We start from the raw sequence: 24,089 nt of genomic DNA, 5'->3' as shown, positions 1-24,089 counted from the left end.
CTTGCCAGGGCCTTCCCCACTCACTGCTGCAACTAATTCTTATGCTGCACGGACATCTGTTTCCCAGAACCTCCACCCACCGGCCTTGCCCCTGTCCTTTGTGGCAGTCCCAAGCCTGCTCACCCCTTCCCATGCTGTGGCCTGCTTGGCCTCTGGAAGCGGCACTATCTGCCTGCACCTTGCCCTCTCCAGGGGCATCAGGCTCACCACCTTCAGGGGCCTGGTTTTCAGGTCCTTCACCAATGCACTCGTCCTGTGTGTGGACATGAGGCCCTCCCGAGCTGAAGTCAGCGTGTGCTTCAGTTTCTGCATCTGTAAAATTGAGATAGTATTTGCTACCCAGGGGTAGTATGAGGATTACATGAACATAGTGTAATCTCTAGAACAGTGCCCAGCACACAGTAGGCACTCAATAAATGCCAGTTATTATTCCTGTCACTTCTGTTGGAGACTGCACATCAGAGTACCCACCTCACCTTGGTCTAGTCCCGTCCAGTTGCAGGCCTTTGAGTACAGTACAACCCTAAGGTTTTTACAATTGCATAATCTATAGAACATTTACAGATTTATTGTCTCGTTTGAGTCTAGTAACTTTTTTGTTGTTGTTGAGATGGAGTCTTACTCTGTTGCCCAGGCTGGAGTGCAGTGGTGCAATCTTAACTCACTGCAACCTCTGCCTCCTGGGTTAAGGCGATTCTTCTGCTTCAGCCTCCTGAGTAGCTGGAACTACAGGTGCCCATCACCATGCCCAGCTAATTTTTTTTTTTTTTTTTTTTTTTTTTTTGAGATGGAGTCTCGTTCTGTCACCCAGGCTGGAGTGCAGTGCCGCCATCTCGGCTCACTGCAAGCTCCGCCTTCTGGGTTCACGCCATTTTCCAGCCTCAGCCTCCGGAGCAGCTGGGACTACAGGCTCCCGCCACCACACTCAGCTCATTTTTTGTATTTTTAGTAGAGACGGGGTTTCACCATGTTAGCCAGGATGGTCTCGATCTCCTGACCTCGTGATCTGCCCACCTTGGCCTCCCAAAATGCCGGGATTATAGGTGTGAGCCACCGCGCCCGGCCAGAGCCTCATAATTCTGTGAGGTGGGCAGGACAAATCTTACTAATTCCCCATTTACCAATGAGAAAATGAGGTTCAGAGAGAGCAGCCCTCTTGCCCAAGATCGCACAGCCAGTCAGTGGCAGAGGTGGGACTTGAACCTGTCCCTTGCTGTTCCTTGAACCTCTCCACATGACAGGGCTGTCCCTCAGCCTGCAGGTCACCCCTCTAGCCTTGCCTATTGGCTCTTCCTCATCCTTTTGGGCCCAGCCCAGATACTTTGTAAACAAGAATGACAAGAGCTAACTTTTTTTTTTTTAATGCGCTAACTTTTTTTTTTTTTTAATGAGCTAACTTTTTTTTTTTTTAATGCGCTAACTTTTTTTTTTTTTTTTTAATGAGCTAACTTTTTTTTTTTCTTGCTCTTTCACCCAGGGAAGACTGGGTGATGCAGTGGCTCAATCTTGGCTCACTGCAGCCTCTGCCTCCCGGGTTCAAGCTACTCTCATGCCTTAGCTTCCTGAGTAGCTGGGATTACAGGTATGCATCACTACACCACGCTAATTTTTGTATTTTTAGTGGAGATGTGGTTTTACCATGTTGGCCAGGCTGGTCTCAAACTCCTGACCTCAGGTGATCCGCCAGCCTTGGCCTCCCAAAGTGCTAGGATTACAGACGTGAGTCACCGCGCATGGCCGAGAGCTAACGTTTATTAAGCACCCGCCACTTTCTAGATGAGGTCCTTACTGACTTTCTTGGGTTATTTCAGGTAATCATACCCATACCTCTTTACGTGGCAGGTATGACTGTTACAGAGGGAGAAACCGAGGCTGAGAAAGGCTAAGTAGCGGCCACACGTCACTCAGCAGGTAACAGGCTGCAGTCGCACTCATGACATAGTCTGACTCTAGAGCAGGCCTTTCCTGCCCGCTGTTGCCGTCTCCAGAAGAATCTCTGAATCTAAGGGTGGAAACTACTCCTCCTTGCCCTCGAGCCTTCGCCAAAGCTGGGGCTTGGAGCGGCCGTGGGCTCCTCCTCCTTCCCCCAGGCTGGGCTCTTCAGGGGCGGGAGCCTGCCTAGCTCGCCTGCCTCGCACGACCCTGTAGCCCCTGGCACGAAGTAGGTGCCCGTGATGCCGAATTATTTCAGCAGGAGGGCAGGGGTGTTCCCGATGAAGACAGGAGACCCAGGGAGGAGAAGCGACTCCCGGGGCCACCCATGTGTAGATCTCGGAGCGAGGCAAGAGCCAGGTCCCTTGGGTCCGGGAGCGCGCTCGGGGCTCCTCCTCGCCCGTGCCCCCCGCGCCCCCCGCGTTCCCTGCGCTCGCGTCTGCGGGGTGGGGAGGAGGGGGCGGCGCCGCCGGGCCGGGGCGGGCACCGAGGCCTGGCGGGCGGGCCTGGAGCGCTTTCATGCCTGCCAGGGAAAGGCTGGAGAGGAGGCTAGGGGCGGACGCAGGGAGAAAAGAAGCAACGGGGTGTTTTTGCCTTTTGACATTTTAAAAAGAAGTGCAGATTCGCTTCCCAGAGCCGGGCTGGCAGCCTGCGCTATGGTTGGGAACCAACGTGGGGCGCGGGCTGGGGTAGGGGAGGCAGGCGGCCGCAGCGGGGGCCCGGGAGCGCAGGGCGGGCCTGGAAGAGCTCCGCCCCAAGGGGCGCGGCCACCCCGGAGGCGGGCGCACGGCTGCTTCTCATTCATTGTCTTGACAAGAGCATCCTCAGCGGGCGAGTCCCCGGCTCCTCCAGCTCCTTCCTCCTCTTCCTCCTCCTCCTCCACCTCCGGCTTTTGGGGGGTCACTGTCCTCTCTCTGCAGCAGGTGAGGCTGGGCCCATGAGGCGCGGGTGGGCCGGGGCGAGGGCCACCTGTGGGGCGGCGCGCGTGTGGGAGCCGCGGGTTGCGGGGGCGCGCGGCTGTCACCGCGACCCAGCCAGCACCGGGGCCAGGGAGCGGGCGCAGCAGCCCGTGGGGGGACGCTGCCTGGAGTGGGGGCCGCCGGGGCCCCAGAGCGCTCTGCGGAGGCGAGGGCGAGGGACCACCGCGGCCAAGATGGAGGTGGGCGGATGGGGGTCAGCACAGTGTCGAGGGCCCGACTCCCCCCGGAATTAAGTCTCGGGGAGGGTGGGGACGGGGGCAGGGTGGGGTGAGTGGGGCAGCTGCCCTGGGCTTGGAGACAGGAAGGGGTTGAGAGCAAAACAAGAAAAGACCAAGTTCCCCTTTCCGTGGTTTCCGGGCCTGGTACCTGCGGCGGGGGAGGAGGCAGGGTGGGGCGATGGCTTCCTGTCCCCCACCTCTGGTCCGGGGCTCCTCTCTCTCCAGACCCTGGCTGCTCCTCAAGACTGGGGCTCTTCACGTACGCTCCTCACCGCTCTTTGGGCAGGCCGACCTAGCAGCCTCTTTGGGAGTCCTGGGGTGGCGGGGGGTGCTGGAGCCCCCAGTGAGTAGGCGAGGCTGAGGCTAGGGGCAGAGGCTCTGGGCACGGTACCCTCCGAGCGGCAGCACAGGCCCCTTCCCTGAGCAGGAGGGTGATGCGGTGGCACAAGGTCGTCCCTGTAGTTCCTTGCTCCCCACCAGACACTGGGGGAAACCATCCTAGCTGGACATCAGAGCAGTTGGAGTGGCTTCTCCCTTCCTGTGTGCAGTTCACATGGGGGTGGAGATGGCTCTTAAGGGCACCTGCTTTTCTGAGCTAAGGCGAGAGGCAGAGGTATGGGGAGGAGAAGATACTGGGACCTGAGCCAGAGACCTGCTGGGGAAGCCATCCTGCCGCCTCACTCCCCTCAGGCAGCCCCCCACGCCACTTCCTCCTGTGTCCAGCCCCACACCGGCAGGGGAAGGAGGCCAGCCCCTGTCCCTGCCTTTAGGAAGGGCTGCGTGGGTGTGAGGGAGGTGGGCTCTGGACACCGTAACTAAGAGAGAACCCACCCTCAGAGCCATCTGGGCTGATGACGCCTGAGTCTGAACCATTAGGAAGGACGGGCTCTGCATCCATCAGCCAGTCAGTCAACAAACATGCAGTGGGGGCAACACCACGCCAGGCTCTGTTGCAGAGGCTGAGGGTACAGATTGAGAGTGTGACTCTGAGTGGCCTGGGGCCAGGGAGAAGGGGGCTTGCAGGTTAGATGGAAGGAGAAGCTGGGGAAGGCAAGTGGGCATAAGCCACAGAGGAAAGGTTAGGGAGCCCCTGGAGATGATGCTGGGACCTCGAAAGCCAGACTGAGGGGTGTCCTGGGGGAGGTGGGGACCACTGGAAGATCAGAGTTGACCCAAAGGGAGAAATGCTCTTATCCTCTGTGCCCCTAGAATGAGCCGGCAGGTGGTCCGCTCCAGCAAGTTCCGCCATGTGTTTGGACAGCCAGCCAAGGCCGACCAGTGCTATGAAGATGTGCGCGTCTCACAAACCACCTGGGACAGTGGCTTCTGTGCTGTCAACCCTAAGTTTGTGGCCCTGATCTGTGAAGCCAGTGGGGGAGGGGCCTTCCTGGTGTTGCCCCTGGGCAAGGTGAGCCCCTGGGGCCCTGGGGGAAGCAGCTCCTCCATCCAACCCATGGCTCTGTGGAGGTCCTGATTAGGTGACTGTCACCAGGCCTTTCAGGGCCTGTGTTGCCATCTGGAAAACTGAGCTGGGCCCCATGAGCCTTACACTTCCTCTAGCTCCTCTGTGCTGTAGCTGTGTGGAAACTGACACTCAGAAGGAGCCAACACAAGATGGGTCACACCAGTGACCAGGACTACAGACAGTCCTGCAGGCCCATGACCAGCCCTTCTGAGCCTCAGCCTGGGGCTGGAAACACAGAGAGGGCTGTGATGGGGTCTGGGGGCCCCCAACTGCAGACAGTCCTGCAGACCCATGACCAGCCCTCCTCAGCCTCAGCCTAGGGCTTTCTCCCCATGGAAACAAAGAGAGGGTTGGGATGGCGTCTGGGGGCCCTGGCAGCATTCTCAGGGTTGGGAGGGACTCTGGCTCTGGGCCTGTCTTAGGACCTAGCAACTCTGGCCCCCAGCTCGCAGGCATTTATGATGCAAGAGGCACTCTCCCCAACCCCAGTCCTGCCCTCCCCTGGAGCCTGCTGCCCTCTCCCCTGGCTATCTGCTGCCCCACACCCCCAGCACACTCCTGTGCTCTTTGAGGGGTAAGACAGGAAGGGGAGATGGGCCCCAAGTTGTTACCTTAAAAGGGCCGATGGAAGCAAAGAGAAGAGGAAGTGGTTGTCGGGCTGAGAGATGGGCCCGCGCCCCGCACGGCTGTCACACAGGAAGCCCTGCTGAAGCAGCTGTCCCCGGAAGAAGCCATTTCCAAACCTCTGCTCCTGCCTGGGGCCAGTTATGACAGGCTCCCTGGCCCCTCTCCTTTTGGGAGGACCCACCCCTGCAGCCCCACCTCTCACACTCACTCTCTGGGGAGCCGCCCCTACCCCCCCAGCCCTCATACACCTGTCCTGACTCCAGGGCCAGTTGTGCACATGGAAGCCTCACTCGGGAAAGCTGGGGTGGCGTTGCCAACTCTAAGGGCAGAGACAGACTGAGACAGAGACCGGCGGGAACTCCACCAGGGTTTCGCACGAGCCCCATCCTCTGCTATGAGTGGCCAGCCCTCCTGGGGTTTGCCCAGGCCATTTGGGGACTGGAACAAGAGAAGAACAACCCCCCACCCCAGGCCCTGGTCCAGCCCCCAGGGACCCCACAGCTTTCTTTCCTCTCTGGGCCTCTCTGAAGGAGGTGTGGGGAGATTGGATTGGGTTTGGGGGGCAAAAGCACCTCCATTCAAGGCCCTGCTGTGCCTTTAGACTGGACGTGTGGACAAGAATGCTCCCACAGTCTGTGGCCACACAGCCCCTGTGCTAGACATCGCCTGGTGCCCTCACAATGACAACGTCATTGCCAGTGGCTCCGAGGACTGCACAGTCATGGTGAGTGGTGGTGGGGACCCATGGGCTGGGAGAGGGGCTCTAGGATGGGATCTGACATTTGGAGTCCTGAAGACTCAGGGGCCCCTTCTCTGCAGGTGTGGGAGATCCTGGATGGGGGCCTGATGCTGCCCCTGCGGGAGCCTGTCGTCACCCTGGAGGGCCACACCAAGCGTGTTGGCATTGTGGCCTGGCACCCCACAGCCCAGAACGTGCTGCTCAGTGCAGGTGCTGTGGGAGGAGGGGCCTGGGGGTGGCTGGTGGCCTGCAGTGGATGAGGGCAGGAGGCTCATGGCTTCTGACACTGTGGGGAATGTGCAGGTTGTGACAACGTGATCATGGTGTGGGACGTGGGCACTGGGGCAGCCATGCTGACGCTGGGCCCAGAGGTGCACCCAGACACGATCTACAGTGTGGACTGGAGCCGAGACGGAGGCCTCATTTGTACCTCCTGCCGCGACAAGCGCGTGCGCATCATTGAGCCCCGCAAATGCACTGTCGTAGCTGTGAGTTGCCATCCACCCTGACCCTTGACCCTACAGACTTTATCCTTATCCACCATCAACCAGGCCCTTGGATGCTACCCTCCCTCGCCTCCACGTGGGGCTGGCCCCGTAGGGTGTGTATGGGTGCCTGACTTACTACCTCCCTTTCCTTGCAGGAGAAGGACCGTCCCCATGAGGGGACCCGGCCCGTGCGTGCGGTGTTCGTGTCAGAGGGGAAGATCCTGACCACGGGCTTCAGCCGCATGAGTGAGCGGCAGGTGGCGCTGTGGGACACAGTGAGTGCCGGGGCAGGAAGCCGAGGGCCCCCGGGCTGGGAACCAGACTGAAAGTTTCGTCCCTGCTCTGCCACTCACCTGGCAGGATGGCCATGGGCCTCAGTTTACCCAGGCATGAGATGGGTGTTCCTACTGGTTGGTCAGGAGGGCCCTCACAGGTCACTGCCTAGGGAAGACCACCATCCCACCATCCCAGGGCCTGGGATGTTACCTCTCACCTGTGTCTACAGAAACACCTGGAGGAGCCGCTGTCCCTGCAGGAGCTGGACACCAGCAGCGGTGTCCTGCTGCCCTTCTTTGACCCTGACACCAACATCGTCTACCTCTGTGGCAAGGTGGCCTCATCAGACGGGGTGGGGGTGGGAGGTGGGCAGGATGGGTCTGGAGAGGGCCAGAGCAGTGGGCATCCGCTGGTATTGACCCTCCCTCCGCACCTGCCACCTACAGGGTGACAGCTCGATCCGGTACTTTGAAATCACTTCTGAGGCCCCGTTCCTGCACTATCTCTCCATGTTCAGTTCCAAGGAGTCCCAGCGGGGCATGGGCTACATGCCCAAACGTGGCCTAGAGGTGAACAAGTGTGAGATTGCCAGGTGACTGACTCCCGACCCTGACCGCAGCATGCTCCTTGGGCAGTCCCAAGCCCGCCCAACCAGGCTGTGGGCCCCGCTTACCTTCCCCTTTCCACAGGTTCTACAAGCTGCACGAGCGGAGGTGTGAGCCCATTGCTATGACAGTGCCTCGAAAGGTGATGCTCCCCCGCCCCACCCTGGGCTTCAGGCTGGGCACCGACTTTGCAGTCTTGCAGGGGGGGTGTCCTGGCATAAGCGCTTTCCTCACTAGCCCTGGCCTTGCCCACAGTCGGACCTGTTCCAGGAGGACCTGTACCCACCCACCGCAGGGCCCGACCCTGCCCTCACGGCTGAGGAGTGGCTGGGGGGTCGGGATGCTGGGCCCCTCCTCATCTCCCTCAAGGATGGCTACGTACCCCCAAAGAGCCGGGAGCTGAGGGTCAACCGGGGCCTGGACACCGGGCGCAGGAGGGCAGCACCAGAGGCCAGTGGCACTCCCAGCTCGGTGAGAGGGCCGGGGAGGGCGGGTGGGGCTGGCATTCGGGGCAGCTCCAACTCACAACATTGGGAATCTTTGCGGGGCAGGGAGTGGGTAATCCTGAGGCCTCAGAACACAGGTTTCAGATCGATAGGCCTGCAGGTCTCTAGGCAGCAACCAGCTGAGCGACTAAAGGGCCCAAGGCCAGGGCTCTAGGGATGGGGCTCAGCAGATGCTGGGGTAAGGGGAGCCAGGGAGGAGCTGGGCCTAACGCAGCACCGGGTCCTCAGGATGCTGTGTCCCGGCTGGAGGAGGAGATGCGGAAGCTCCAGGCCACGGTGCAGGAGCTCCAGAAGCGCTTGGACAGGCTGGAGGAGACAGTCCAGGCCAAGTAGAGCCCCGCAGGGCCTTCAGCAGTGTCAGCCATTCACACCTATCCACTCACTCCCCCTTCCCAGTCACATGGCAGATAAAAAAAATCATAATAAAATGGCTTTATTTTCTGGTACCTCCCAGACTCTTGATGACTGGCTCCCTAGACATGGGGTTTGCTGAACGCACCAGCCCTAGAGCTTCCCCTCCACCACGCTGAGGGGACTGACCCATGGCAGGGGATGTGGGATGCCCCCTGACTTACTATATCACGGGAACGGGGCCTTCGTGGGTAGAAACCAGCCATGCTGATGCGGGCCAGGAGGCTGCTCTCCGTTTCCGAGCTCCTTCTCTGAGCTGACGCAGCTGAGCTATTTAAGGCCCTAGCTTAGGACCTCAATAATTCCCAAATATACCGAAAATCTGCTTTTCCTAATCAACCAAAACATCAGGTTGCACGTGACTCTGCTGGCACTGTTGCTTGTGAGGAAATGAACCAACCATCCCTTACAGGGTGGGCATCTTCTAAACTGCAGGTCCCAAGATAAAAATAACGAGGGAGGCCGGGCATGGGGACTCACGTCTATAATCCCAGCACTCTGGGAGGCTGAGGCGGGAGGATCCCTTGAGCTCAGGAGTTTGAGACCTGCCTGAGCAACATGGCGAGATACCGTCTCTACAAAAAAAAACATAAAAAATTAGCCAGGCATAGTGCTGCGCACCTATAGTTCCAGCTACTCAGGAGGCTGAGGCGGGAGGATCCCTTGAGCCCAGGAGGTTGAGGCTGCAATGAGCCATCGCACCACTGCACTGCAGCCTGGGTGACAGAGCAAGACACTGTCTCTAAAAAATATAAATAGGCCAGGTGCGGCAGCTCACGCCTGTAATCCCAGCACTTTAGGAGGCCGAGGCAGGCGAGGTCAGAAGTTCGAGACCAGCCTGGCCAACTTGGTGAAACCCTGTCTTTACTAAAGATACAAAAATTAGCTGGGCGTGGTGGCAGGCACCTGTAATCTCAGCTACTCGGGAGGTTGAGGCAAGAGAATTGCTTGAACCTGAGGCAAAGGTTGCAGTGGGCCAAGATCATGCCATTGCACTCCAGCCTGGGGGACAAGAGTGAGACTTAATCTCAAAAAAAAAAAAAAAAAAATATATATATATATATATAGTGTTTTAATATGTAAAACAAGGGAACTTTTTGTCAGGAAAAGACAGAACTAAAGCAACAGGCTGACACTAGTTTACCAGAGAAGAAACTGAGGCTGAGAGTAGGAACCCAGCTCACTGAAGGGTGGAGCCCAAGTCAGAGTCTAAGTCTCCCTACTTTTTAATTTAATTTTTTCTGAGATGGAGTTTCATTCTTGTAGCCCAAATGGAGTACAATGCCACAATCTCAGCTCACTGCAACCTCTGCCTTCTGGGTTCAAGCCATTCTTGTGCCTCAGCCTCCCAAGTGGCTGGGATTACAAGCGTGAGCCACCACGTCTGGCTAACTTTCGTGTTTTCAGTAGAGGTGGGGTCTCACCATGTTGGCCAGACTGGTCTCAAAATCCTGGCCTCAAGTGATCTGCCTGCCTCAGCTTCCCAAAGTGCTGGGATTACAGGAGTGAGCCGTAATTACAGCCATGCCTGGCCCTATGTTTCCCCTTTTGAGTTCAGAGTCTTCCCCTGTGTAGTGAGTGCTTCTGCCTCTCTAGCCCTTCCTGTGGGTTCTGCCTAGGCCTGGCCTCTGTGAGGGACCTGGCAGGAACAGGTCTGTCATGCCTTGTGGGGAATGGGCGTGGGAATAGGTTTTGATGCCCAACTTAGCGGGTTATCCTGAGATGGGAGGACACAGGGCTGTCTGGGATGGGCATCTTAGCCATAGTGGGGTTTGGTTCATATCAAGCAGGGGCCACTCATGGCCTCATTTCCAGGCCCCACCTCTTCAGTATGCCATAGAAAACTACCTGGGCAGTAGAGGTGTGGGAAGAAAACAAAGAAGAAAGCCGGGCGTGGTGGTTCATGCCTGTAATCCCAACACTTTGGGAGGCCGAGGCGGGCAGATCACCTGAGGTTGGGAGTTCAAGACCAACCTGACCAACATGGAGAAACCCCATCTCTATTAAAAATACAAAATTAGACAGGCGTGGTGGCGCATACCTGTAATCCCAGCTACTCAGGAGGCTGAGGCAGGAGAATCACTTGAACCCAGGAGGCGGAGGTTGCGGTGAGCCGAGATCATGCCATTGCACTCCAGCCTGGGCAACAAGAGCAAAACTCCGTCTCAAAAACAAACAAACAAAAACAAAAGTTAGCTGGGCGTGGTGGCATGCGCCTGTAATCCCAGCTACTAGGGAGGCTGAGGTAGGAGAATCGCTTGAACCCGGGAGGCGGAAGTTGTAGTGAGCCCAGGTCACGCCACTGCACTCCAGCCTGGGCAACAGAGCAAGATTCCATCTAAAAAAAACAAAAAACAAAAACAAACAAACAAAAAAAACGCAGGAGAACAGAGTGTGTGATGGCTGAAACTTGCAATTTCTCACTCTCAACAAGCCCTGGCCCCAACTGGGGCTCCCTCCCTAGGTCTCAGGGACCTCTGTTCAAAGTCCTAGCAACCTGGACCAGGCACGCTGGCTCCCGCCTATAATCCCAGCATTTTGGGAGACCAAGGCAGGCAGATCACTTGAGGCCAGGAGTTTGAGACCGGCCTGGCCAACATGGTGAAACCTTGTCTCTACTAAAAGTACAAAAATTAGCCGGGCATGGTGGCGCATGCTTGTAATCCCAGCTACTCAGGAGGCTGAAGCACAAGAATCTTTCGAACCTGGGAGGCAGAGGTTGCAATTAGCTGAGATGGTGCCACTGTACTGCAGCCTGGGCGACAGATGAAGGCCCTGTCTCAAACAAACAATTAAAAAAAACAAGGTCCTAGCAACCCTACTAACCTGTGGTGAAGACTGATACTGGGGCATCACCTGTCCCAATTTTCTGACCCAGGTCAGCCTTATATTCCTGCTCTAATCTCACCCCTATCCCCGTCCCACACCCACTATTCCGAAAACTTCCATGGTCCTCCAGGGGACAGCTGTAGACACATCAAGCCCAGGGCTATGGGGCCAAAGGAACCTTCTCCAGCGGGTCTGAAAACATCAGCATTCCAGGTGTTGATGAGCCCCTTCCTGGGCACCATTCCCTCTTGGGCCTGAGAAGGTCGGGGGAACCTGCAGGGAATATGTGGAATTCTATATGGTGCCTCTGATACTGCAGTGATGTCGGGGAGAGGGAGAGGTTTGTTCAACTGGTCAGGGCCCTGAAACCCGGATCACTTTCTCATCTCTGCATATTGAAGGCTGGCAGAGAGCAGGAACCCTGAGCTCTCTGGGAGTTGGGTGGCTGGTGGCAGTACAGACTCCCAGACGTCTACACAGAGTTAGAGAGAGAAGGCTTTCTCGGTAGACCCTGGAAGGGACTTTTACAGTAGAACTTCATTTTACAAGCAGGGATAGAGACCTAGATGGAGAGACGGACGTGTCCGAGGTAAAACAATGGACGGAGGCAGGGCAGGGAGAGGCCAGGTCCTAGACTCGGCCTCAGCACCCCTCCCACACACACACCGACACAGAAGCTGGTCCAGATTTATAATTTAATGGCTGTGCAGATCCCAGTCCCTCATTTCTGTCGCTCACGTGCCCACTGCTCTGGGGTCAGGGTTTTCTGTTCAAAGGCATGGATGTGCGGGAGTTCTTCTGCTAGGCACGCGTTTACCAGCCTGGGGCGAGAGATGGGGTTAGGAAAAGGCAGGTGAGGATCGCACACCCCGAGACTAGGGTGAGCCAAGAGACTGTGGGTGTCTCCAAGGTTGTAGTCCCCAGGCCGTGGGAACACGTACGTGGGGAGAGTGTCTACATCGAAATACTCGAAGCAGGGGTCACGAAGGCGGGATCCTCAAGGTCCCCGAGCCACACTGCGGGGGAGTGCGGGAGTTAGGTTGCAGGGGTACGGGGAGTGGCTGGGGTTGTGGTGGAGGAGCTGAGACCGGGCTGGGCAAGGTGCTCCCAGGGCCTCACCTGTGTCTCTGAAGCAGCGGTTTCCCCTCGAACTTGGCCGACACTACCAGGACTCGGAAGCTACAGGCGCAACGGTTGAGGGTCGTGTCCTCCACCTCCTACCGAGCGGAAGAACATGAATGGTGCCGAACCTGCCTCCCGAGCTCTTTTCTCCCGTCCGGCGGCTCAACTCACCACATGCTCCGCCTCCAGGTCCCGTTGCAGCTTCTCCCGGAGGTATTCGGCGCTGAGTTCCATGGCGGTAGTCCAGCTGGGACGGCAGCCCAGCGGGGACACAACCCCTGCTCCGACGCCGGCCACGCTGCCTTGCAGCCTTACAGGAGCCACTTCCGCTGGGAAACTCACTTCCGCCCTTACTAAGGCGTACGTCAACGCAGCACTTCCGCCCTCAAGCAGCCGGGCTTTCCAACGGTCCGGGCTTTTCGCGCTTGCCATCTGTCAGCCAGTCACAGTCTGAGGAAGGTGGGACTCGGGCGGAGCCAATGCTGAATGGTAGGCACTCGCCGACAGGACAGCAGTCTGGCTTCCGCTGTCGGACTTCTACACCCGCCTCCAGATAGGAGAGGGGCACGTACCCGCGCTACGGCGGCCTCCAGGCTGCCCCCGGATAGTCCCCGAGAGCTTGTTCCGAAGCAAGCACCCTGCAACCCTAGCGATCCACCCCTCCCCTGGACCCTAGGTCACGGCAATCAACCCCCTGCTGCGGTTCCCGAACCACAAGGCCCGATGGGTCCCGCGGGGGTCACCGCGAGGCCAGGGCGCTTCTTCGGCGTCTACCTGCTCTACTGCCTGAACCCCCGGTACCGGGGCCGCGTCTACGTGGGGTTTACTGTCAACCCTGCTCGTCGGGTCCAGCAGCACAATGGGGGCCGCAAAAAAGGCGGGGCCTGGCGGACCAGCGGGCGAGGGCCTTGGTGAGACAGGGAGGGCCTCTGCGCCGGGAGGAAAGCTTCCCGGACGAGGCGGACCCTACGAGGCACAGGCCTGATGAGAAAGATCGGCCAGGACTATGACATGGGCGGGGCGTCCGGGGTGGGGACTGGGCCTGTTGCAGGGGAGGAGCGTGACGGGGAGGCGGTGCCCGGGGCATCTCCGCGGCGGAACTCAGGGAAGGAGCTAGCTGGGGCGGGGGCGGTGATCCAGGCTGGGTTCCAGCGTAGGGGTCTTGGTGGGCACGCTGAGGTCGGGTGGAGCGCAGGAGGGAGAGGAGAGGGGGACAGATATGTACCTGGGCTGGAGGCAGGGCCTGAGGTGGTCAGGTGCAGGGGGCGTGCCTTCAGGGGGGGGCTTGGGGCTCGGCTGAAGCCGGGAATGAGGACCCCGCTCTTGGGTGGGATTGGAGGGGACCCGCGGCTAAGGCGCTGGGCTGCGACAGCGAACCCCCTTTCTCCTCCCCAGGGAGATGGTGCTCGTCGTGCACGGCTTCCCGTCCGCCGTGGCTGCCCTTCGGGTAAGAAAGGAGACCGGGCGGCAGCGGCCGGGCGAGGGCTTGGGGTCCGCCCCTTGCTCCGAGCCGCCCTGACGCCCCTGTACCCCGCCCGCAGTTTGAGTGGGCCTGGCAGCATCCTCACGCCTCGCGCCGCCTGGCGCACGTGGGGCCTCGCCTGCGCGGAGAGACTGCATTCGCGTTCCACCTGCGCGTGCTGGCGCACATGCTGCGCGCACCGCCCTGGGCGCGCCTCCCGCTCACGTTGCGCTGGCTGCGCCCCGACCTCCGCCAGGACCTCTGCCTGCCGCCGCCGCCGCACGTGCCCCTGGCCTTCGGGCCTCCACCGCCCCAGGCCCCGGCCCCAAGGCGCCGCGCAGGTCCCTTTGATGACGCTGAGCCTGAGCCAGACCAGAGGGATCCAGGGGCTTGCTGCTCCCTGTGCGCCCAGACCATCCAGGTGAGGTCCCCCCCCAGGCACGGTCCAGACGACTTCGGATCCAGCTCTTTCTTGAGGGAAACCCACTGACTCTTTGGCCACCCTATCCCCATCTCTAAGATGCAGATGCTATAGTACTTACGGCCATTCCTGAGCAAAGCAGGACCTGCTCAGGGCCTTCACCATTTCCCCTTTGATGAAAAGATTCTTCCCTAGGCCATCTGTCTTGATAACCTACCACCTTCTCAGTAAGGTCTTCTCTGGTTCCTGATTTATAATCGCAGCTCTGAGTAGTCGAGCATGGTGGCAAGCAGGAGACTGTAATCCCAGCTACTGGGAAGGCTGTGGTGGGAGGATTGCTTAAGCCCAGGAGTTCAAGGCTGCAGTAAGCTACGATCACCCCGCTGCACTCCAGTGTGGTCAACAGAGCATGACCCTGTCTGTCTCTCTCTTTTTTTTAGAGGGAGTCTTGCTCTGTTGCCCAGCCTGGAGTGCAGTGATCTCAGCTCACTGGAATCTCCGCCTCCCAGGTTCAAGCGATTCTCCTGTCTCAACTTCCCAGGTGTGCCACCACACCTGCCCAATTTTTATGTTTTTAGTAGAGATGGGGTTTCACCATGTTGGCCAGGCTGGTCTCAAACTCCTGACCTCAAGTGATCTGCCTGCCTCAGCCTCCCAGAGTGCTGGGTCATGCCTGGACATGACCCTGTCTCTAAAACAATGTAATGAATTGCAGCTCATTCTTGTGCACTTTTCTGCTACCCCCTTTCCCTTAACACTGAATATTGTCTGGCATGCTACATGTTTTCTTGATCTCATTAGTCACTCCCACCCCAACTGCTATACTGCACTCTCAGAGGGCAGCACTTACCACTGCTGTAGAACAAAGTTCTGCACAGAGCCTATGGCCCAGAAATTTTCTTTTTCTTTTTCTTTTTTTTTTTTTGGGACGGAATCTCACTCTGTTTCTCAGGCTGGAATGTAATGGTGCGATCTTGGCTCACCACAACCTCTGCCTCCCGATTTCAAGCAATTCTCCTGCCTCAGCCTCCGGAGTAGCTGGGATTACAGGCACCTGACACCGCGCCTGGCTGATTTTTGTATTTTTAGTAGAGACGGAGTTTCAACCATGCTGGCCAGGCTGGTCTCAAACTCCTGACCTCAGGTGATCCTGCCCACCTAAGCCTCCCAAAATGCTGGTATTACAGGCATGAGCCACTGTGCCCAGCCTAAATATTTAATAAAATAATGGACAATGGGTGCCTTCTACTGAGCTCCTGGTAATTGCCAGTGAGTAGAGGACTTGCCCTGTGGAGATTCAGTGACCTGCCAGGGGTTGTTGAGCTGTGAGGAAGTTCAGTCCTGGCTGCAGTGGTGAGGCTGTGACTTAATCAGTCACTGCTGATGTTCACAGGGCATTCACCAGCTTAGTCCCAGGGGCAAGGATTTTAACTCTGCACCTCAGTTTCTTCATTCGTAAGATGCAAATAAGAGTTACTGCTGCCTCACGGAATGGAGCTGTGTGATGCCCGGAACAGTGCCTGCTGCACAGGGGGCTTGCTGCCAGCTCCCTCTCCCTGCTTGTCTCTTACCTGCCGGCTGCCTGGGACAGGATGAAGAGGGGCCCTTGTGTTGCCCCCACCCTGGCTGCTGGCTAAGGGCACACGTGATCTGCCTGGCAGAGGAGTTCCTTCGGGAAGAACCAGGGCAGCTTCTGCCCCTAGAGGGCCAATGCCCTAGGTGAGTGCAGTCCCCCAGCCCCAGCCTGGTCCAGCTCTGGAAAGAGGGTGCCCAGTTGTGCAATCCAGGCCCAGGCAGCTGAGTCCTCATCTCAGCATCCAGGGCCGATACTGGAGGGGGCTTGTGGCATCTGACTCTGTATCTCCTACCTGCCCCTCTCCTTGGTAGCTGTGAGAAGTCGCTGCTTTGGGGAGACCTGATCTGGCTGTGCCAGATGGACACTGAGAAAGAAGTAGAAGACTCAGAATTAGAAGAGGTGAGTGGGCTTTGGTGGCGGGCTCCCTACCCTGCTGTCTGCCCTGGTCTGCCTGTGACCAACCTTCTTGCCTCTGCAGGCACACTGGACAGACCTGCTGGAGACCTGATCCTCAGTGTCCCTACCCACCTCCTACCTCTTTTCTGTGCCACCTGCCGCGGGTCCGGCGGGTTTTTACTTGAGTACAATAAAGTCTGAGTCAAGGGTAGCTTATGGTGGATGCCGAGGGTGGGGGCAGAGCTAGCAGCCCAAGGTCCTGCCAGTCACGGGGCTTCCTCAGGGGCACAGAGGAGGCAGGAGGGGCCCCTGGCACTAGCATGTGAACAGCTTCTACTCTGCCTGGAAACCCCATGCCTCAGCTTTCCCCCACTTGCCTCTGAGCTCATGCAATTCTTGAGAGCCTGGGAGACTTACCTTGGAATTGAATGCAAATAGGATAAAGACCACGGAGGATGGGGGGACGCCCTCCTTCCACGGGGCCCTGTGGCTTCCAGTCTCTTGTCTGTGGAGCCTCTAATCTCTTGTCTGTGGAGCCTCCTTCAAACCCAGGGAAAGAAAAGCACTTGCCAGGGTTGTTGTTCTTCTAGGATCTTCTATTGATGCTCTGTGAAGTTGCCCGGGAGCCATGAAGCTGGGGTTGGCTCCCAGGGCGATGGGACTCCAGTGTCCTTGTCCTTTCTTGTTCTTTCTTTTTTTTTGTCACCCAGGCTGGAGTGCAATGGCACAGTCTTGGCTCACTGCAACCTCCGCCTCCCGGGTTCAAGCAATTCTCCTGCCTCAGGCTCCCAGGTAGCTGGGACTACAGTAATGTGCCACCACGCCTGGCTAATTTTTGTATTTTTAGTAGAGACGGGGATTCATTATGTTGGCCAGGCTGGTCTGGAACTCCTGACCTCATAGTCTGTCCGCCTCAGCCTCCCAGAGTGCTGGGATTACAGGCATGAATCACTACACCTGGTCTTTTTTTTTTTTTTTGAGACAGAGGTTCACTCTGTTGCCCAGGCTGGAGTGCAGTGGCATGATCTTGGCTCACCGAAACCTCCGCCTCCTGGGTTCAAGTGATTCTCTTGCCTCAGCCTCCCAAGTAGCTAGGATTACAGGTGCCCGCCATCATGCCCAGCTAATTTTTGTATTTTTAGTAGAGACAGGGTTTTACCATGTTGGCCAGCCTGGTCTTGAACTGCTGACCTCATGTGATCCTGCAACATCAGCCTCCCAAAGTACTGGGATTACAGGTGTGAGCCACCACGCTCAGCCTCTTTCTTGTTCTATACATTCATGCTCTGCTCCACTTCTGTGCCTTCACTCTGCCCATACGCATCACTCCAGACTGGCCTTGTGGTCAGAGCCTAGAATGCCTGGGCTGCTGGGGGCCTATGGACTGCACTGGGCCAGAACCCCTGCCGCCTTCAAGACTGGCCTGTGGCCAGCAGGTAGGTGACTTTTCCCGGGCCTGCCTATCCCACCTTTCCCTTCCATTCACTCACCTCCCTTGCCTGGGTCAATTAGAGAAAGCTTGTCAGCCAGGACTGTAATCTCAGCACTTTGGGAGGCCAAGGCAGGCAGATCATCTGAGCTCAGGAGTTTGAGACTAGCCTGGCCAACATGGCGAAATCCTGTCTCTACTGAAAAAGGAAAAATTAGCCGAGTGTAGTGGCGCACACCTGTAATCCCAGCTACTTGGGAGGCTGAGACAGGAGAATCACTTGAACCCAGGAGGTGGAGGTTACAGTGAACCGAGATCGTGCCACTGCACTGCAGCCTGGGCGAGAGAGCGAGACTCCGTCTCACAAAAAAAAAAAAAGGAAAGCTTGTCTGTTGGTCTGCCCTGCAGGGTGGAGTTCAGAGGGAGGGTCAGGAGCCTGGTGACAGCTCAAAAACAAAACAAAACAAAAAAAACCCAAATACCAATGTTGGCCGCTTTTGCCTTTCATTCTTATGGTTTCTACACACTAAACTCACATCTTGGGTTTGTAGATCACTCCAAGCTTGGCTGGAGCTGTGGTGCTAAGGAGGGTAATGGAGAAGCTTCCCCACCCTCAACCCCACCCCTTCCTTCCTGGAGTTGAGTCAAGTCCCAGCCCTGACTCCAGATCCCTCCCACATTGGACCTTCAAAACCCTCAGGGCAGAGAGCAGCCCTGCACTCCCTACACTGTATCCACACTCAGCCCCTGCAGGCAAAGAGAGCACAGGCCAGGTTCCCGAGAGCTCAGGTGAGTGGCTCAGTGGAATGGCTCAGGGCCCCCTCACCCTGCTCAGCTTGTGGCTCCAACATTCCAGAAGCTGAGGCCTCTGTCATCCCTGCCCTTTCCCATGGATATCCCATTTCAATTAGACAACCCAGTCTGGCCAGAATCCCCCTCCATTCCTGCTTTTCCTTTGTAGATTTTTGAGACAAAGTGTTGCTCTGTCACCCAGTCTGGAGTGTAGTGGGATCCTGGCCCACTGCAGCCTCAAATTCCTAGGCTAAGGCAATCCTGCCACCTCAGCCTCCTGAGTAGCTGGGCTTACAAGAGCAAGCCACCACACCCGGCTAATTTTGAAAAAATGTTTTGTAGAGGAGAGGGGTTGCTTTGTTGTCCAGGTTGGTCTCAAACTCCGGGGCTCAAGGGATCCTTTACCGTTGGCCTCCCAAGGCTCTGGGATTTTTTTTTTTTTTTTGAGACGGAGTCCTTGCTCTGTCGCCCGAACTGGAGTGCAGTGGCCGGATCTCAGCTCACTGCAAGCTCCGCCTCCCGGGTTCACGCCATTCTCCTGCCTCAGCCTCTGGAGTAGCTGGGACTACAGGCGCCCGCCACCTCGCCCAGCTAGTTTTTTGTATTTTTTTAGTAGAGACGGGGTTTCACCGTATTAGCCAGGATGGTCTCGATCTCCTGACCTCGTGATCCGCCCGTCTCGGCCTCCCAAAGTGCTGGGATTACAGGCTTGAGCCACCGCGCCCGGCCGGCTCTGGGATTACAGGCGGAAGTCACCCTGCCTGCGCCCCTCCTTTTTCTGAGTCATCAGAGTGTTCATTCCCACACCAGGCTCTGGCACCCAGTACCAGCTTAGTTGCTCAATGGGCCGTGTTTGTTCTGGAGCCCAGATGGACCGTGGCCGGGCAAGTGGATCACAGGCCTGGCCGGCCTGGGAGGTTTCCACATGTGAGGGGCCTGAGGGGCTCAAGGAGGGGAGCATTGGGGAGAGGAGCCCACTGGGTGGAGGCTGGGGGTCACAGCAGGAAATGGTGAGACAAAGGGCACTGGCTGGTAGGGAGACAGCACAGGCAGGCCCTGGAGCTTCCTCAGTGCAGCTGGACTCTTCCTGGAGGCCTTCACACACCCGCGCCGCGAGGGTGCTTTCACCGGTCTGCACTATGCCCCAGGCCTTGGGATTTTGAACAGCTCTGCAGGTGAATGAAAGGTGTGGCCACGCTGGGAAACCACCACACTAGAGGCTGACCTGGTTTCAGTCCCATACCTGCCACTGACTGGCTTTGTGAGCACAGGGCAAGTTGCTCAGCCTCCCTAGGCCTCAGTGACATCCCTGAAAGCAAAATCTCTGCCAAGGGGCAGCCGGGCACTGGCTCACACCTGTAATCCCAGCACTTTGGGAGGCCGAGGCAGATGAATCACTTGAGGCCAGGAGTTCGAGACCAGCCTGGCCAACACGGTGAAACCCCGTCTCTACTTAAAAAAAAAAAAAAAAAGCTGAGCGTGGTTGTACACGCTTGTAATCCTAGCTACTTGGGAGGCCAAGGCGGGAGGATTGCTTGAACCCAGGAGGCACAGTTTGCAGTGAGCTGAGAATGTGCCACTACACTCCAGCTTGGGTGACAGAGTGAGGCTCTATCTGAGAAAAAAAAAAAGAATTCCGCACACGGTGCTGTTGTGATGGTGTTAAGGGAATGGGCCTGGCTCTGGCCCCTGACGCAGGAACATGGAGCTGATCCAGGACACCTCTCGCTCGCCACTGGAGTACATGAATGGGGTTTTGCTCATCAAGTGCTTTGCAGAGGCACTGGGACCCCTGCAGAGCCCGATGACCTGCTCATCAGCACCTACCCCAAGTCCGGTAGGTGAGGAGGGCCACCCACCCTCTCCCAGGCGGCAGTCCCCACCTTGGCCAGCAAGGTTGTGCCCTCAGCCTGCTCATCTCCCATCTCCCTCCCTCTCCAGGCACCACCTGGGTGAACAAGATACTGGACATGATTTACCAGGTCGGTGACCTGGAGAACTGTAACCGGGCTCCCATCTACATACGGGTGCCCTTCCTTGAGGCCAGTGATCCAGGGGAACCCTCAGGTGCATGGCTGGGTCCTGGGTTCAAGGGGAGGGGAGGAAGACAGGGCTGGGGCTTCAGCTCACCAGACCTTCCCTGACCCACTGCTCAGGGCTGGAGACTCTGAAAGACACACCAGCCCCACGGCTCATCAAGTCACACCTGCCCCTGGCCCTGCTCCCCCAGACTCTGTTGGATCAGAAGGTCAAGGTGAGGCCTGGCACAATGGTTCACACCTGTCATCCCAATTTGAGGCTGAGGTGGGAGGATCCCTTGAAGGCGAGAGATGGAGACCAGCCTGAGCAACATTGCTGTAGAGATGACATCCCGTCTCTACAAAAAAAATTAAAAACCTGGTGTGGTGGCACAGACTTCCCACTTAGGAGGCTCAGCGGGGAGGATTGTTTATGCAAATTGGAGGCTGCAATGAGCCTGATCCTGCTGCTGCACTCCAGCCTGGGCAACACAGCAAAACCATCTCTACAAAAAAAAAAGTTCCTGCTGAGTGGCAAGGAAAGCCAGGAAGGGGAACTCAGGCGCCCTCCCAGCCATGCTCCTGTTCTTCTGGAAGGGCCTCCTCACTTCTGTGAGGCTCATCACCACATTTTTTTTTTTTTTTTCTTTTTTTGAGACAGAGTCTTGCTCTATCACCCTGGCTGCAGTGCAGTGGTGTGATCTCGGCTCACTGCAACCTCAGCCTCCTGGGTTCAAGTGATTCTCCTGCTTTAGCTTCCCAAGGAGCTAGGATTACAGGCACCTGCCACCACGCCCAGCTAATTTTGTATTTTTAGTAGAGATGGGGTTTTGCCATGTTGGTCAGGCTGGTCTTGAACTCCTGACCTCAGGTGATCTGGCCACCTTGGCCTCCCAAAGTGCCGGGATTACAGGCGTGAGCCACTGTGCCCAGCCTTCATCACATCTTGAGAGAGGACACTGTCTATCTCTTGCTCTGATGAAGGTCTGATGCCAAGATAGTGAGTCTCTACAGTGTACACTTAAGAAAGGCAGTGTGTGGGTCCTCACAGGTCAGCAGAGGAGGGGGCTGGTGGGGACCGGGCATGCCTTGCTCCAGATCGGAGTGTGACAGCATTGATGCAGATTATATTAGTATAGAATATGGTCTCAGGGACCAGGCAGGACTTTGGCTTCTGAGCAGGGTTCAGATCCCAGCTTGGCCCTACCTGTGCCGTGAGATCTCGGGAGATCTCAAGCAAGTCAGCCTCTAAGCCTCAGGTTCCTCCTTTGCCAATCCAAGAGGTGAGCTGGTCTGGGGCGAGCTGTGTGGTGATGGCGCTGGGGCTGGGTCCTCTGCCCCTGCAGGTGGTCTATGTTGCCCGAAACCCAAAGGATGTGGCGGTCTCCTACTACCATTTCCACCGTATGGAAAAGACGCACCCTGAGCCTGGGACCTGGGACAGCTTCCTGGAGAAGTTCATGGCCGGAGAAGGTGGGTTTGACGGGAGGAAGGAGGGTGTGGAGCCTAGAGGTGGTGGCTACAACGCACAGCAACCCTGTGTCGCTGCCCCCTGCCCGCTTCTCCAGTGTCCTACGGGTCCTGATACCAGCATGTGCAGGAGTGGTGGGAGCTGAGCCACACCCACCCTGTTCTCTACCTCTTCTATGAAGACATGAAGGAGGTGAGACCACCTGCGATGCTTCCCCTCATGTGACACCTGGGGGCAGGCACCTCACAGGGACCCGCCAAGGCCGCCCAGCCCCGTTCCTGGGCGGCCCCCACAGCAGGCCCAGATTCCCCATCCTCCTGCCTGGCCCAGGCCTCCCGGCTACAGCCCCACCTGACAGCGGGTCCCACACAGCTCTCATCTCCCGCACCTGAGTCAGCTGCATGGGTGGCCAAGGATTAGATACTTAGATACTATTGCTTATCCCCACCAAAGGGTGTGCCACCCAGGGCCACAGTCACGGAAGAAGATCATCCCGGTTCTCACCCACAGGAGCCAAGCCCAGCTCATGATGGGATCACAGGGCAGAGAGCAATTCATTTTACCCTATGGACCGGGGCCCCTGGGATCAAGGCTCTTTGGGGTTTCTCGGGGAAGTGGCCAGATCCCCTCTGAGATTAGAGAGGGGACTTGTTTTGTTTTGCTCCACTGAGGAGCCTCTGCTCCTCAGAACCCCAAAAGGGAGATTCAGAAGATCCTGGAGTTTGTGGGGCGCTCCCTGCCAGAGGAGACCGTGGACCTCATGGTTCAACACACGTCATTCAGGGAGATGAAGAAGAACCCTATGACCAACTACACCACCGTCCCCCAGGAGTTCATGGACCACAGTATCTCCCCCTTCATGAGGAAAGGTGGGTGCCGGCCAGCACGTGGGTTTGGGACGGGTGGGAGCAGCGGCTGGAGCCTCCCCATAGGCACTCAGAGCCTCCCTTTGGGTGGGACTCCAGCTTTACTCCCTCCCTTCCTTCCTCCTCCAGGCATGGCTGGGGACTGGAAGACCACCTTCACCGTGGCGCAGAATGAGCGCTTCGATGCGGACTATGCGGAGAAGATGGCAGGCTGCAGCCTCAGCTTCCGCTCTGAGCTGTGAGAGCGGCTCCCGGGGTCACTGCAGAGGGAGTGTGCGAATCTACCCTGACCAATGGGCTCAAGAATAAAGTATGATTTTTGAGTCAGGCACAGTGGCTCACGTCTGCAATCCAAGCGATTTGGGAGGCTGAGCTGGGAGGATCGCAATAGGCCACACATTTGAGACCAGCCTGGTAAAATAGTGAGACCTCATCTCTACAAAGATGTAATGTAATTAGCCACATGTGCTGGCACTTACCTGTAGTCCCAGCTACTTGGGAAGCAGAGGCTGGAGGATCATTTCAGCCCAGGAGGTTGTGGATACCGTGAGTTACGATTATGCCCATACACTACAGCCTGGATGACAAGCAAGACCCTCCCTCCAAAGAAAATAAATTTCAATTAAAATAAAATACGATTTGTGTTCATGTAGAGCCTGTATTGGAAAGGAAGAGAAACTCTGAACTGAAAGAGTGAATGCCCAGTGGGGCCAGATATGGTCACCTCTCCCCCAGCCTCCAGCTCCCTAGGTCACCATATCTGGGGAGGGGAGAGGGATTTGGAGAAGTAAAACCCAGGAGATGTGTGGAGAGGGGATGTCTGTTTAATCCCAGCATATCCTCTGCTGTCCTGCCCCAGGATGGTGGAGGACATCGAGTCCACCGGACGGCATCACTTTCTTGTTTTTTTTCTTTTCTTTCTTTTTTTGTTTTTTGAGACGGAGTCTCACTCTGTCGCCCAGGCTGGAGTGCAGTGGCCAGATCTCAGCTCACTGCAAGCTCCGCCTCCCGGGTTTACGCCATTTTCCTGCCTCAGCCTCCCAAGTAGCTGGGACTACAGGCGCCCGCCACCTCACCCGGCTAGTTTTTTTGTATTTTTTAGTAGAGACGAGGTTTCACCGTGTTAGCTAGGATGGTCTCGATCTCCTGACCTCGTGATCCGCCTGTCTCGGCCTCCCAAAGTGCTGGGATTACAGGCTTGAGCCACCGCGCCCAACCGGTGTCACTTTTTCTTGGGCTCCTTGGAAGCCACCAGGTACCTCTGGGTCACACTGAGGTGAGGGGAGTAGCCTTCTGCATAGGAGGTGTCTTCAAACAGGATAGAGTAGTCATCCTGGGGCTGTGGGGCAGGGGGACAGGAGGGGCTGAGAGCAGCCCTGGGGCTGGTGTCACTCGTTGGTGGCGTGGCGGTAACTGACCACCTCGGCCAGGATCCACTGCTTGTCCCCATCCACGGCCTT

General features: G+C 57.3%; 4 protein-coding genes across 8 annotated transcripts; 3 read left to right on the top strand and 1 right to left on the bottom strand.

Annotated features, from left to right (window-relative positions):
- Positions 1–2,539: 2,539 nt before the first annotated feature.
- CORO1A (coronin 1A) lies at positions 2,540–8,282 on the top strand. 2 transcript variants are annotated; one of them, XM_010387360.2, is made up of 11 exons: positions 2,540–2,855; positions 4,340–4,538; positions 5,824–5,946; positions 6,042–6,171; positions 6,265–6,449; positions 6,605–6,724; positions 6,955–7,059; positions 7,172–7,317; positions 7,415–7,472; positions 7,586–7,801; positions 8,065–8,282. In XM_010387360.2, exons 2-11 carry the CDS (start codon positions 4,341–4,343, stop codon positions 8,167–8,169), a joined length of 1,386 nt encoding a protein of 461 aa, XP_010385662.1. In that variant the 5' UTR covers positions 2,540–2,855; position 4,340; the 3' UTR covers positions 8,170–8,282. The 2 variants fall into 2 exon arrangements, with proteins under 2 accessions (XP_010385662.1, XP_030781499.1); XM_030925639.1 differs by lacking the exon at positions 2,540–2,855 and adding an exon at positions 3,370–3,389.
- A 3,472-nt stretch (positions 8,283–11,754) lies between these two features.
- BOLA2B (bolA family member 2B) lies at positions 11,755–13,146 on the bottom strand. Of its 3 annotated transcripts, none has more exons than XM_010387323.2 (3): positions 12,370–13,146; positions 12,196–12,293; positions 11,755–11,897 (listed from the first exon to the last, which is right to left on the bottom strand). In XM_010387323.2, the coding sequence occupies exons 1-3, from the start codon at positions 12,628–12,630 to the stop codon at positions 11,798–11,800; spliced, it is 459 nt and encodes a 152-aa protein (XP_010385625.2). In that variant the 5' UTR covers positions 12,631–13,146; the 3' UTR covers positions 11,755–11,797. The 3 variants fall into 3 exon arrangements, with proteins under 3 accessions (XP_010385625.2, XP_030781507.1, XP_030781506.1); XM_030925647.1 differs by having other exon boundaries at positions 12,196–12,255; positions 12,370–12,666; XM_030925646.1 differs by lacking the exon at positions 11,755–11,897 and adding an exon at positions 11,904–12,092 and having other exon boundaries at positions 12,370–12,666.
- Positions 12,660–16,262, top strand: SLX1A (SLX1 homolog A, structure-specific endonuclease subunit). Of its 2 annotated transcripts, XM_010387335.2 has the most exons (6): positions 12,660–13,109; positions 13,594–13,645; positions 13,740–14,081; positions 15,673–15,800; positions 15,969–16,056; positions 16,136–16,262. In XM_010387335.2, the coding sequence occupies exons 1-6, from the start codon at positions 12,685–12,687 to the stop codon at positions 16,163–16,165; spliced, it is 1,065 nt and encodes a 354-aa protein (XP_010385637.2). In that variant the 5' UTR covers positions 12,660–12,684; the 3' UTR covers positions 16,166–16,262. The 2 variants fall into 2 exon arrangements, with proteins under 2 accessions (XP_010385637.2, XP_030781500.1); XM_030925640.1 differs by lacking the exons at positions 15,673–15,800; positions 15,969–16,056; positions 16,136–16,262 and adding an exon at positions 15,475–15,666.
- Positions 16,263–19,803: 3,541 nt separating this feature from the next.
- On the top strand, positions 19,804–23,257 carry LOC104681132 (sulfotransferase 1A3). Its single transcript, XM_030925645.1, is given in 8 exon segments — positions 19,804–20,070; positions 20,073–20,111; positions 20,216–20,341; positions 20,431–20,528; positions 21,639–21,765; positions 21,861–21,955; positions 22,452–22,632; positions 22,759–23,257. Coding segments are annotated over 8 exon segments (873 nt in total). The 5' UTR covers positions 19,804–19,976; the 3' UTR covers positions 22,872–23,257.
- The last annotated feature ends 832 nt before the right edge of the window (positions 23,258–24,089 follow it).

Source organism: Rhinopithecus roxellana, chromosome 20, assembly GCF_007565055.1.
Source record: "Rhinopithecus roxellana isolate Shanxi Qingling chromosome 20, ASM756505v1, whole genome shotgun sequence".
NCBI lineage: Eukaryota > Metazoa > Chordata > Mammalia > Primates > Cercopithecidae > Rhinopithecus > Rhinopithecus roxellana.
The sequence above is the reverse complement of the archived record's forward strand: the minus strand, read 5'-3'. Positions and strand labels throughout refer to the sequence as shown.